This window comes from Helianthus annuus, chromosome 6 (genome assembly GCF_002127325.2).
Source record: "Helianthus annuus cultivar XRQ/B chromosome 6, HanXRQr2.0-SUNRISE, whole genome shotgun sequence".
Lineage (NCBI taxonomy): Eukaryota > Viridiplantae > Streptophyta > Magnoliopsida > Asterales > Asteraceae > Helianthus > Helianthus annuus.
This window is the reverse complement of record NC_035438.2, coordinates 10,719,701-10,731,163: the sequence shown is the minus strand read 5'-3', so window position 1 is coordinate 10,731,163 and position 11,463 is coordinate 10,719,701. Positions and strand designations below refer to the sequence as shown.

General features: G+C 36.9%; 1 protein-coding gene across 1 annotated transcript; it reads left to right on the top strand.

The window, feature by feature from the left end:
* The first annotated feature begins 2,805 nt into the window (after window positions 1-2,805).
* LOC110864687 (nucleolar protein 14) lies at window positions 2,806-11,214 on the top strand. The gene is made up of 14 exons (XM_022113808.2): window positions 2,806-3,199; window positions 4,487-4,621; window positions 4,721-4,874; window positions 4,966-5,039; window positions 5,124-5,183; window positions 5,275-5,391; window positions 5,467-5,595; window positions 6,689-7,357; window positions 7,491-7,683; window positions 8,213-8,406; window positions 8,506-8,610; window positions 9,010-9,149; window positions 9,659-9,937; window positions 10,811-11,214. The coding sequence occupies exons 1-14, from the start codon at window positions 2,972-2,974 to the stop codon at window positions 11,073-11,075; spliced, it is 2,742 nt and encodes a 913-aa protein (XP_021969500.1). The 5' UTR covers window positions 2,806-2,971; the 3' UTR covers window positions 11,076-11,214.
* The last annotated feature ends 249 nt before the right edge of the window (window positions 11,215-11,463 follow it).

The window sequence follows — 11,463 nt, the reverse complement described above, 5'->3', positions numbered from 1 at the left end:
ATATCTGAATATTGGATATCCCAACTTTTCAAGTCCGGATAGGTTTTTTTTTTTTTTTAATTTTCAGATATTTCAGATATCTGAATCATTTTTCTAAAAAATATGAAATAATGAATATGAATTTTAAATTTCGGGTTTTTCAGATACTTCGGATATCCGAAATAGTTTTTAATAAACTTATTAATCTTTTTTTTGGAATTCTTTTTTAAAAATGCAAACTTTTTTTATAATTTGGATATTCGTTTGGATATTCGAATCCGATTCCAAAGTATACGAGCCAGATATCAAAATCCACTATCCAAAATTTTCGGATATCATGTAATTTCCCTATTGCATCGTACGATTCAATGATAAATTTTATTAAACCTTTATAACTAGTGAAACCTTATGATGACTCAAAAGAAAGCAACAATGGCGGTATTGATAATAACAACTTGACACATTTGAAAAGCAAGAAACAATATGGTTTTCAACAACCAATTGACCTTCATCCAAAAGATTGGTGACGACATTAAGGCTACAAGTTTCCTTTTGGATATCCTGTAATTTCCCTATTGCATCGTACGATTCAATGATAAATTTTATTAAACCTTTATAACTAGTGAAACCTTATGATGACTCAAAAGAAAGCAACAATGGCGGTATTGATGATAACAACTTGACACATTTGAAAAGCAAGAAACAATATGGTTTTCAACAACCAATTGACCTTCATGATTGGTGACGACATTAAGGCTACAAGTTTCCTTTCGGATATCCTGTAATTTCCCTATTGCATCGTACGATTCAATGATAAATTTTATTAAACCTTTATAACTAGTGAAACCTTATGATGACTCAAAAGAAAGCAACAATGGCGGTATTGATGATAACAACTTGACACATTTGAAAAGCAAGAAACAATATGGTTTTCAACAACCAATTGACCTTCATCCAAAAGATTGGTGACGACATTAAGGCTACAAGTTTCCTTTCGGATATCCTGTAATTTCCCTATTGCATCGTACGATTTAATGATAAATTTTATTAAACCTTTATAACTAGTGAAACCTTATGATGACTCAAAAGAAAGCAACAATGGCGGTATTGATGATAACAACTTGACACATTTGAAAAGCAAGAAACAATATGGTTTTCAACAACCAATTGACCTTCATCCAAAAGATTGGTGACGACATTAAGGCTACAAGTTTCCTTCGGATATCCTGTAATTTCCCTATTGCATCGTACGATTCAATGATATATTTTATTAAACCTTTATAACTAGTGAAACCTTATGATGACTCAAAAGAAAGCAACAATGGCGGTATTGATGATAACAACTTGACACATTTAAAAAGCAAGAAACAATATGGTTTTCAACAACCAATTGACCTTCATCCAAAAGATTGGTGACGACATTAAGGCTACAAGTTTCCTTTCGGATATCCTGTAATTTCCCTATTGCATCGTACGATTCAATGATAAATTTTATTAAACCTTTATAACTAGTGAAACCTTATGATGACTCAAAAGAAAGCAACAATGGCGGTATTGATGATAACAACTTGACACATTTGAAAAGCAAGAAACAATATGGTTTTCAACAACCAATTGACCTTCATCCAAAAGATTGGTGACGACATTAAGGCTACAAGTTTCCTTTCGGATATCCTGTAATTTCCCTATTGCATCGTATGATTCAATGATATATTTTATTAAACCTTTATAACTAGTGAAACCTTACGATGACTCAAAAGAAAGCAACAATGACGGTATTGATGATAACAACTTGACACATTTGAAAAGCAAGAAACAATATGGTTTTCAACAACCAATTGACCTTCATCCAAAAGATTGGTGACGACATTAAGGCTACAAGTTTCCTTTCGGATATCCTGTAATTTCCCTATTGCATCGTATGATTCAATGATATATTTTATTAAACCTTTATAACTAGTGAAACCTTATGATGACTCAAAAGAAAGCAACAATAGCGGTATTGATGATAACAACTTGACACATTTGAAAAGCAAGAAACAATATGGTTTTCAACAACCAATTGACCTTCATCCAAAAGATTGGTGACGACATTAAGGCTACAAGTTTCCTTTAGGTAAAAGATAGAGCAAACACTTCTAATTTTGATCGTGAATCCTAATGTACTCTTTATTTTTCCTTCCTCTTATTGAGGTTTCCTTTTGTCTTGTATCTTTTTAGCTTGCTCCTTCTTTTTGGACGAATGCGACTCTACCTCTATTTTTAAATTACACTAAATTAATATTAATTTATCCTTATGTCAGGAATTGAACTATCTTCTTCTCCCTAATAGCTAAAAAATCTACCACAAAAAATCTATCACCCAGACAAAAAAAAAAAAATACATAATTGAAATAATAAATAATTCTTTAGTTAAAACAAACTTAATTAACCATTTAAAACAAACTTCAATAACCTAACTCCCTGTTAGGGACCAATGAGCTGGTGGTGGAGTGGTATAGGTTTTGAGTGACCTAGGTTTGATTCCTACCCTTCCTGTTAGTTTATGCGGTACGTGGTGATGATAGAAGACTAGGCGGATATAGCTAGCTTGATCCTAGAACCGAGCGGGTTTTACCTCACCGCACTGTCGTGTCTTCTAGCGAGTATTCACGGGCTTTGGCCCTAGGTGAGGATTTTTCCCGGTTCAGATGCGATTGTATTCCGACATGATGAATTTCGTCAACAACCCATTTAAAGGTTTCGTTGACGGTTAAAAAAAAAAGACTCCCTTATCATGGGCGAGCCCAATATATAGCCCATTAAGCTTTCACTTCAGCCCACCCTTCACCAAAGGAAAAACACAAGTTATACCCTTATGCTTAGACCTTCTTCACCTCCGCTGCAAGTCTGCAACCGCCGGCCATAAAACCCCCCAAAAACCTCATACTTCTCGTCTCCTTCAACTCAGTTTTCATTGGGTATCAAACAAAAGCTCAAGCTAACAGCTTCAATGGTGAAAGTAATCAGACCCACCAGAAACAATGGAGACACCAATACCAAGAAGAAAAACAAGAAAAAGATCAACCCTAACGCTGTAGCCATGAAACTCAAAGCTCCGGCAACCAAACCTAACCCTTTTGAAACCATTTGGTCTCGTCGCAAATTCGATATTCTCGGAAAGAAACGCAAAGGAGAAGAACGCCGTATTGGTCTTGCACGCTCTCTCGCTATCGAAAAGGCAAGATTTTTATTATTAAATAAGTTTTTTTTTTGTATATTAATCGAAAAGATACAATTTTGTTGATACCCAATTGAAGATTTGAAAGTAAACATATCTTACAGTGGTTTGGGCAAGTAATATGAGATGGTTAAGCCGCCCCATCACCACGGTCAACTCCACCGTCACCACCATGGCTACACCACTGTGGTCACCAACACCGTCACAACTAGAGGTGCACAGATCGGGATTAAACCCTAAACCGGTTCGCGTTGGTCAACAAAAGGTCAAAACCAGTTTTGGACTTTTGGGTTCAAACCGGTTCGGGTTTTGTCGGTTTGTTGACTGGTTTTTGTCTGGTTTTGGTACGGCTTCAAACCAGTTTTGATTTTTTTACCGTTTGGTTTGGGTTCAAACCGGTTTTACAGGAGAGGATTACAAACCGCTCCCAACCCTACGTGTTCCATAGGGTTGGAACCTGTTTTGGTACAGGTTGAAACACATGTTTGGGTTACAAACCGGCTTTTTTGTGCACCACTATTCACAACCGCTGCACCGTTGTCGCCATCCCACTGCCGCTGCTGCTACCACCTTCACCACCGCTGCCACCTCCACCTGTCACCATTAACTGCCAAAATGACTCATTTTCAACCTGAGCCCATTTTGGTCAGAACTGTTTTGACCTGAACCAATTTGATACTTATTTAAAGCTGCCTGTTTTAACCCTATCCAGTTTTAGTTAGAACCTGTTTTGACCAAAATCCAGTTTGACTTGCATCCGTTCTGACTCGTTACCCATCACAACCCACCCCACCTTTTTTCAGGCTTAATTCAGACTGTTGTCGGTGCATTCAAAGTTATGATGGAAAGATTATATATATGGTGTGTATTTAAATGCCATTTTAGTCCCTGTGGTTTGGGCCATTTTGCCAGTTTAGTCCAAAGGTTTCATTTTTAACCTGTGGGTCCAAAAAGGTTTCACAGTTGCCATTTTAGTCCACTTGGTTAACTTCATCCATTTTTTCTGTTAACGAGAAGGCCAATTCGGTCATTTTGTATGTAATTCTGTTAACTAAAAGGGCAATTCAGCCATATAAAATGACCGAATTGGCCTTCTCGTTAACAGAAAAAATGGATGAAGTTAACCCAGTGGACTAAAATGGCAATTGTGAAACCTTTTTGGACCCACAGGTTAAAAATGAAACCTTTGGACTAAACTGGCAAAATGGCCCAAACCACAGGGACTAAAATGGCATTTAACTCTTTTTCTTTTAATATGTAATCTTTTATTTGTTTGTGATGTTGCAGAGGAAGAAAACATTGCTGAAAGATTACGAGAGGAGTGGCAAGTCATCAGTGTTTGTCGATAAACGAATTGGTGAGCAGAATGAGGATCTCGGTGAGTTTGATAAGGCCATTCTCCGATCGCAACGAGAATTGCGGGTAATTTTTTCTTGAGAGTGAAACTTCATATTTATTTTAGAATTTTATAGATCATATATATATATATACTAATTATTGTCTTTATAATATATCTTCTAGGTTAAACATAGTAAGAAAAGCAGGTATAATCTATCCGACGGCGAAGAAGACGAGTATGAGGATCAAGAGGGCGGCGGTTTGTACGCTGAACGAGACGATTTCGATGATGAAGTTCCGTTAGATGAGGAAGATGAAGAAGCAGCAGAGGCTCAGAGTATGTTCATATTAACTTTTCTTAAATGTTAATTAGTCGGTCGTTTGAAATTATGTTAATATGCCGTAACAAAATTTTCATTTTTCTACAGAGAGATCGGTCATCTTAAAACAGCTTAGCGCTGATGGCACCCCTGGTGCTCATGCAACGGAACCAAGTGGAGAGGTAAATGCGAGACGAGTTGGATTATTTAATTGCTGACCTGGCATATTTTATTTTTCGATTAATGTGGTGTCTTTATTATTACAGAGGCAGAAGAGTAAAAAGGAGGTCTATGATGAGATAATATCCAAAAGCAAGTTTTTCAAGGTTTAGATCATCGATCATATAAATTTTTTATTATCATCATTATTATTGAAAAAAAAAAATTTTGATCGTTATTATTATTTTATATGCATAGGCTGAGAAAGCTAAGGACAAGGAAGAAAATGACCAGCTGATAAAAAAATTGGACGAACAATTTACATCTTTGCAGAGCGTTAAGAATGTTTATCCTAAAAAAGTCGATCCTGATCAGGTAAAGACTTGTGTTAAATTGGCCGTGGTTTTGTTGCGTTCGATTATTATCTAGAATTTAATCAATATAATGCAGGAAAAAGCTGATGCTTACGATAAACTACTTAATGAAATGGTGTTGGATATGCGTGCTCGCCCGTCAAACAGGACAAAAACGCCTGAAGAACTTGCACAAGACGAAAAAGAGCGACTAGAAGAATTGGAGGTATGGTAATTATAATATATCTTCTACAGTGGCGGACCCAGGAATTATTTGTTGGGGGTGTGGATGCGTGTTTCAAGCATATTTTCGCGGGGTGCGGTCGGGTTTTTTGCCTAAAAACACACTAAATTTTCTTTTTCAAGGGGTGCGCCCGTCCACCCTGGGCTTCACCTAGGTCCACCCCTGATTTTATAATGAATGGTCGGTGGCCTATGCCACCGACAGAAGGACAAAAAAGGCCCTTCAAATTTAGAAAAAGACAAAAGGGCCACTCAAGTTTGAAAATGACAAAACACCCCCTAGATATTGAAGTTGACATTTACACCTTCTATACTTTCTAAAAACTTTACAAAATGTCATTTTCACCCCTCTTAAGTTCTAACTTTTCAAATTTACCCTGTATTTTCATTCTTTAGCTTAAAAGAAAAATAACTATTTTCTCACATGGTAATTTTTATGTACGTGTTGGTATTAATTCACGTTTCGACGTAATTTTTTTCAAAAACCAGTGGCGTCAAATATAAAGCTTTCTCATGCTTATTTTTATGTACATTTTCAGTTGGTCTACGTTTGGCGTCAAATGTACGTGTCGGCTTTATGCGTAAACAATATAAATTCACGTTTCGACATAATTTTTTTTTCGGAAATGAGTCTTGTCAAATATAATATGTTTTCATGCTTATTTTTTGCACATGTTTTCGGTTTGTCTACGTTTTGACGGAAATTTTGTTCGGAAACTAGTCGGGTCAAATATAATACGTATTCATTCGACGATATAAATTCGAGTTGTTGTACTTTTGACGCCACTAAGTCTTGATGCAAAGGTAGGGTGGTGTAGTGGTTAGGTGAAATCCTCACTAAACGAACCAACACTGGTTCGATCCTGTTTCTTTTGTCACCGCAATGCTTTAGATCGGATACGCCGAAACACGTGTTTTCACATGGTTAACGCACATAACTGCCGCCAGCCATAAAAAAACTAAGACGTCGCCGCCGCAACACGCGGCCTATGGCAACAATCTAGTGTGGCATAAAACTCAAAAATGCATGACTTTGCTAAAACTTATATATAATTTTTTGTGGTTATGTTTTTCAGGAAGAGAGGCAGAAAAGGATGCATGCGGCTGATGATACAAGTGACGATGATGATGATGAGGCCGGTGATGATCATGTGAATTCTACCTCCAAGAAGCTAACGTCTATCTCCGGAGATGATCTCGGAGATTCCTTTGATATAGAGGAACCGAAAACCAAATTGGCCTGGATACAACAGATGCTGAGAAAAGAAAATGAAATTGACGTTGATAGTGACGATGGTGATGAAGATGAAGACGAAGACGAAGATGATGACGACGAAGATGATGAAGACGAAGATGACGGTGAAGGAAATGATGTGGCAAGTGAAATACCACAATCACTAAAAGATTGGGAACAAAGTGATGACGACAATGACGATGACGATGACGACGACGAGGACACAGACACGGAGGGTGTGAATTTGGAGGAAAAACCGAGGGACCATAAAACTGCCGCGAGTACTAATGAGCGTGTGGATACTTTAGATGCTAAGAAAAAGGAATCAAAGGCCCAACCTTCGGGAACTCAACAAGGAGATCTTCCGTATACAATTGAAGCTCCAAAAACCATGGATGAGTTGTCCGCAGTTTTCGATAACCGTTCTGATGATGAAATCATTGAAGCAATCAGGCGAATTCGTGCATTCAATGCAATCAAAATTGCTGCAGAAAATCGAAAGAAAATCCAAGTAAGGCGTATATTTTTTTCAAGCGGCAATATACTTTATTTCTATAAAAAATTGTTTTCTAAGTTCATGCAGCTTCAGCATACCTATTATAAATTTATAATAAATTCTGATGAATAAAAATTCCCTTTTTCAGGTGTTTTATGGTTTATTACTGCAGTATTTTTCTGTTTCGGCAAATAAAAAGCCGTTGAATTTTAAATTATTAAACTTGCTTGTCAAGCCACTGATGGAAATGAGTATAGAAATCCCCTACTTTGCTGCTATATGTGCTCGCCAACGACTACTTAAAACTCGATCACTTTTTGCCGAGGATATAAAAAATTCAGGTTTATTTCGTACCTCAATCTTTTTCCAACTTTAATATTTGACACAAAATGATATTGTTATTATTATTTATTAGAGTAAACTGCCATTTTGGTCCCTGAGGTTTGGTTACTTTTGCCACTTTAGTCCAAAACTCAAACCTTTTGCATCTGGGTCCCTGTGGTTTCAGTTTTATTGCCATTTTGGTCCAAAAATGAAATCAGGTCATACTTTTCTTATAAAATCCTGCAATTTATCATTTTCCTCAGGGGCAAATCAGGTCATATTTGTCTTATAAAATATGGTATTTATTTATAAAAAAGAAATGATCATTTTGCCCCTGCAGAAAATGACAAAATAACAGGATTTTATAAGACAAATATGACCTGATTTTATTTTTGGACCAAAATGACAATAAAACTGAAACCACAGGGACCCAGATGCAAAAAGTTTGAGTTTTGGACTAAAGTGGCAAAATTGACCAAACCACAGGGACCAAAATGGCAGTTTACTCTATTTATTATTTTGATGTTTATGTTAATTTTATTGCAGAGAAAAGCTGTTGGCCTTCTGTGAAGACATTATTTCTCTTGAGGCTCTGGTCCATGATATTTCCGTGCTCAGATTTCCGTCACGTTGTTATGACCCCTGTAATGTTATTAATGTGTGAATATTTGACGCGTTGCCCCATTATATCGGGCCGTGATGTGGCAGTTGGCTCCTTCTTGTGCTCGATGCTTCTTTCTGTAAGCCTCACATCCATTTTTAATATTTTTATACCCTTTTTAAATACAAAAGAATTTATTATTAATCACAGTTTCACATCGTATGGTCATATTATGTAGATCTGCAAGCAGTCGAAAAAGTTCTGCCCCGAGGCCTTAGTGTTTCTGCAAACTCTTTTAATGGCCGCTTTGGAAGAAAAGCCTAGGCCATCGTTAGACGCTAAGGTGTGTTACAGTTGTTAAAAATAGAGTAAAATGCTATTTTCGTCTCTGAGGTTGGTCAGTTTTGCGACTTTTATCTAACGGTTTGTTTTGCCGTATCTGGATTCAAAAGGTTTGAAATCTTGCCGTTTTCATCCGGCTCGTTAACTCCATCCATTTTTCTCTGTTAGGTCGGGGGTATTTCTGTCTTGTTTTGTTAACTTAAATGGCAACTGGATGGAGTTTACGAGCCGAATTAAAATGGCAAGATTTTAAACCTTTTGGATCCAGATGCGGAAAAACAAACTTTTGGACGAAAGTCGCAAAACTGACCAAACGTCAGGAACGAACATAGGCATTTTACGAAAAAAATAAATAAAGATTTGATTATATTGTTAATCAAGATGTTTGTGTTATTTGCAGTTATATCACCTAATGGAATTAAAATCCCCAAAGCCTTTGCTACGTATACGCGGCACGGTTGTTGAAATAAAGCCTTTAGATTTTCTTACGTTAATGGACTCACCAGACGACTCCCCTTATTTCACCTCTGAAAATTTCAGGTACGTAATTTGATAGAACCCAGAAATCTAACAAACGTTACGTAACTGATAGATTTAACTGCTGGAAACTTAAATATTTTAGGAAAAATTACAAGTTTTGTCCTTTATCTTTATACCACTTTTCAGGCGGTGTCCTTTTTAACGAATGTTGACAAGCGGTGTCCTTTACTAGGTATTCTGTTGCAAGTTTAGTCCTTTACACCCAACCCAGTTAAAAAACCCTGTTAATTGTTAGCAGAGGGTGTCCTTTACTAGGTATTTTGTTGCAAGTTTAGTTCTTTACCTAGGTATTTTTTTGCAAGTTTAGTCCTTTACACCCAACAATTAACAGGGTTTTTTAACTGGGTTGAGTGTAATGGACTAAACTTGCAACAAAATACCTAGTAAAGGACACCGCCTGTCAACATTCGTTAAAAAGGACACCGCCTGAAAAATGGTATAAAGATAAAGGACAAAACTTGTAAATTTTCCAATATTTTAATATTTAATGAAAATGTGGTTTTATGCAGGGCAAGCATGCTTGTAGCAGTAGTTGATACGCTACAAGGATATGTTAACATTTACGAAGAATTCAAATCGTTTCCCGAGATATTTTTGCCGATTTCCAATCTACTAATGGAACTAGAAGGACAAGATCACACGCCCGATGCATTAAAAGATAAAATAAAAGCTACCGTGCAGCTGATAAACAAGAAAGCGGATGAACACCACATGTTACGTCTACCATTACAAATGAGGAAACAAAAGCCCGTTCCAATTAAGTTGGTTAATCCAAAGTTTGAAGAAAAGTAATTCTCTTGTGTGATTATTATTTTAATCAATGTTTCGAAAACCGGACCAGATTGGGAACCGGGGGTCTGACCGGTCTTGTTCACCCTATGAGACCGACCGCTTTTGAGTCGAACCGGCCGGTTGAACCAGATTTTTATTAAAAAAAGGCAAATTGGATTTAAATAATCCCAACTTGCTCAATTTGGCCGATAATAATCCCAACTCAGTTATTGGCCGATAATAATCTGAACTGGTCCACTTTTGGCCGATAATAGTCCGCCGTTAAAAATAGCTTAATGGAGTTAAGCTTTTTTCCGAATTACAAACCGATGTTTTATGGATTTTGATCAGAACGAGGATACGATTCGATTTATGTAAAACTTACCTCGAAACGGTGCTTCAAACGACTTGATTTTTGTTAATTGGAAGTTTAAACAACCGAATTGAAGCACCGTTTTTGTCGTTTGGGGCAGTATTTCGAGGTAAATTTTGTATCAATCAACTCGTATCCTCGTTCTGATCAAAATCCATAAAACATCGGTTTGTAATTCGGAAAAAAGCTTAACTCCGTTAAGCTATTTTTAACGGCGGACTATTATCGGCCAAAAGTGGACCAGTTCGGATTATTATCGGCCAATAACTGAGTTGGGATTATTATCGGCCAAATTGAGCAAGTTGGGATTATTTAAATCCAATTTGCCAAAAAAAAAATTCAATTTTACCATATTTATTTTTATAATACTTACGACATCACCCAGTTCTTATATCCGGTTCGACTGGCACGACCCTGTAAGGAGAGACATCTGGTCCGGTCCTGAAAACATTGGTTTTGTCATAACATTTTGTTTTCATTTTCGTAAACTGAGCGAAGGTAATTGTATATATTGCAGCTTTGTGAGCAACAGAGACTATGATCCTGACCGTCAACGGGCTGAGGAGAGAAAACTGAAGAAACTTGTGAAGAGTGAAGCTAAAGGGGCGATCCGTGAGCTGAGGAAAGATAACTACTTTATTGCTGATGCAAAGGCTAGGGATAAGGCCCGGTTAGAAGAAGAAAAGGCTGCGGAGTACGGGAGAACTAAAGCGTTTCTTCAAGAACAAGAACACGCGTTTAAATCTGGACAACTTGGCAAAGGCAGGAAACGAAGAAGGTAGAGCAGATTTAGTTTTAAATGTATTCATAGTTGGGTATTTTACTCTGTTTCTCTAGCATCTTATAATGCAGTTTTGGCCTTGCAATTCAAGATTTACTTTTTCATCAACTTTGAAAAGAAACTTTTGCCTTTTGAATCTATACCCTTGATCTAAATTTTTGATTCTGTGAATCTTTAAACAGCTTGGTATTTTTTTATGCTACTATGATCTTGAATTGTCACTAACTAAAGTTATAGGCGGGTGGGGGACGGTTCATTGGGGAACACTAAAAAAATGGGGAACAGCGGGGAACCGACTCAAACGAACTCCGATTTGACTCATTCCAGTGGCGTTGAAACCGGCTTGTCGAACCCTAACTAAGATCTCTTAACCCTAAATCCTAACTCCT

Bases quoted from the DNA above. Each gene is read 5' to 3' on its own strand.
- LOC110864687 (XM_022113808.2), top strand. From the start codon at position 2,972: ATGGTGAAAGTAATCAGACCCACCAGAAACAATGGAGACACCAATACC. The intron at 3,200-4,486 runs GCAAGATTTTTA...GTGATGTTGCAG, and splicing joins GCTCTCTCGCTATCGAAAAG to AGGAAGAAAACATTGCTGAA. The intron at 9,938-10,810 runs GTAATTCTCTTG...TATATATTGCAG, and splicing joins AATCCAAAGTTTGAAGAAAA to CTTTGTGAGCAACAGAGACT.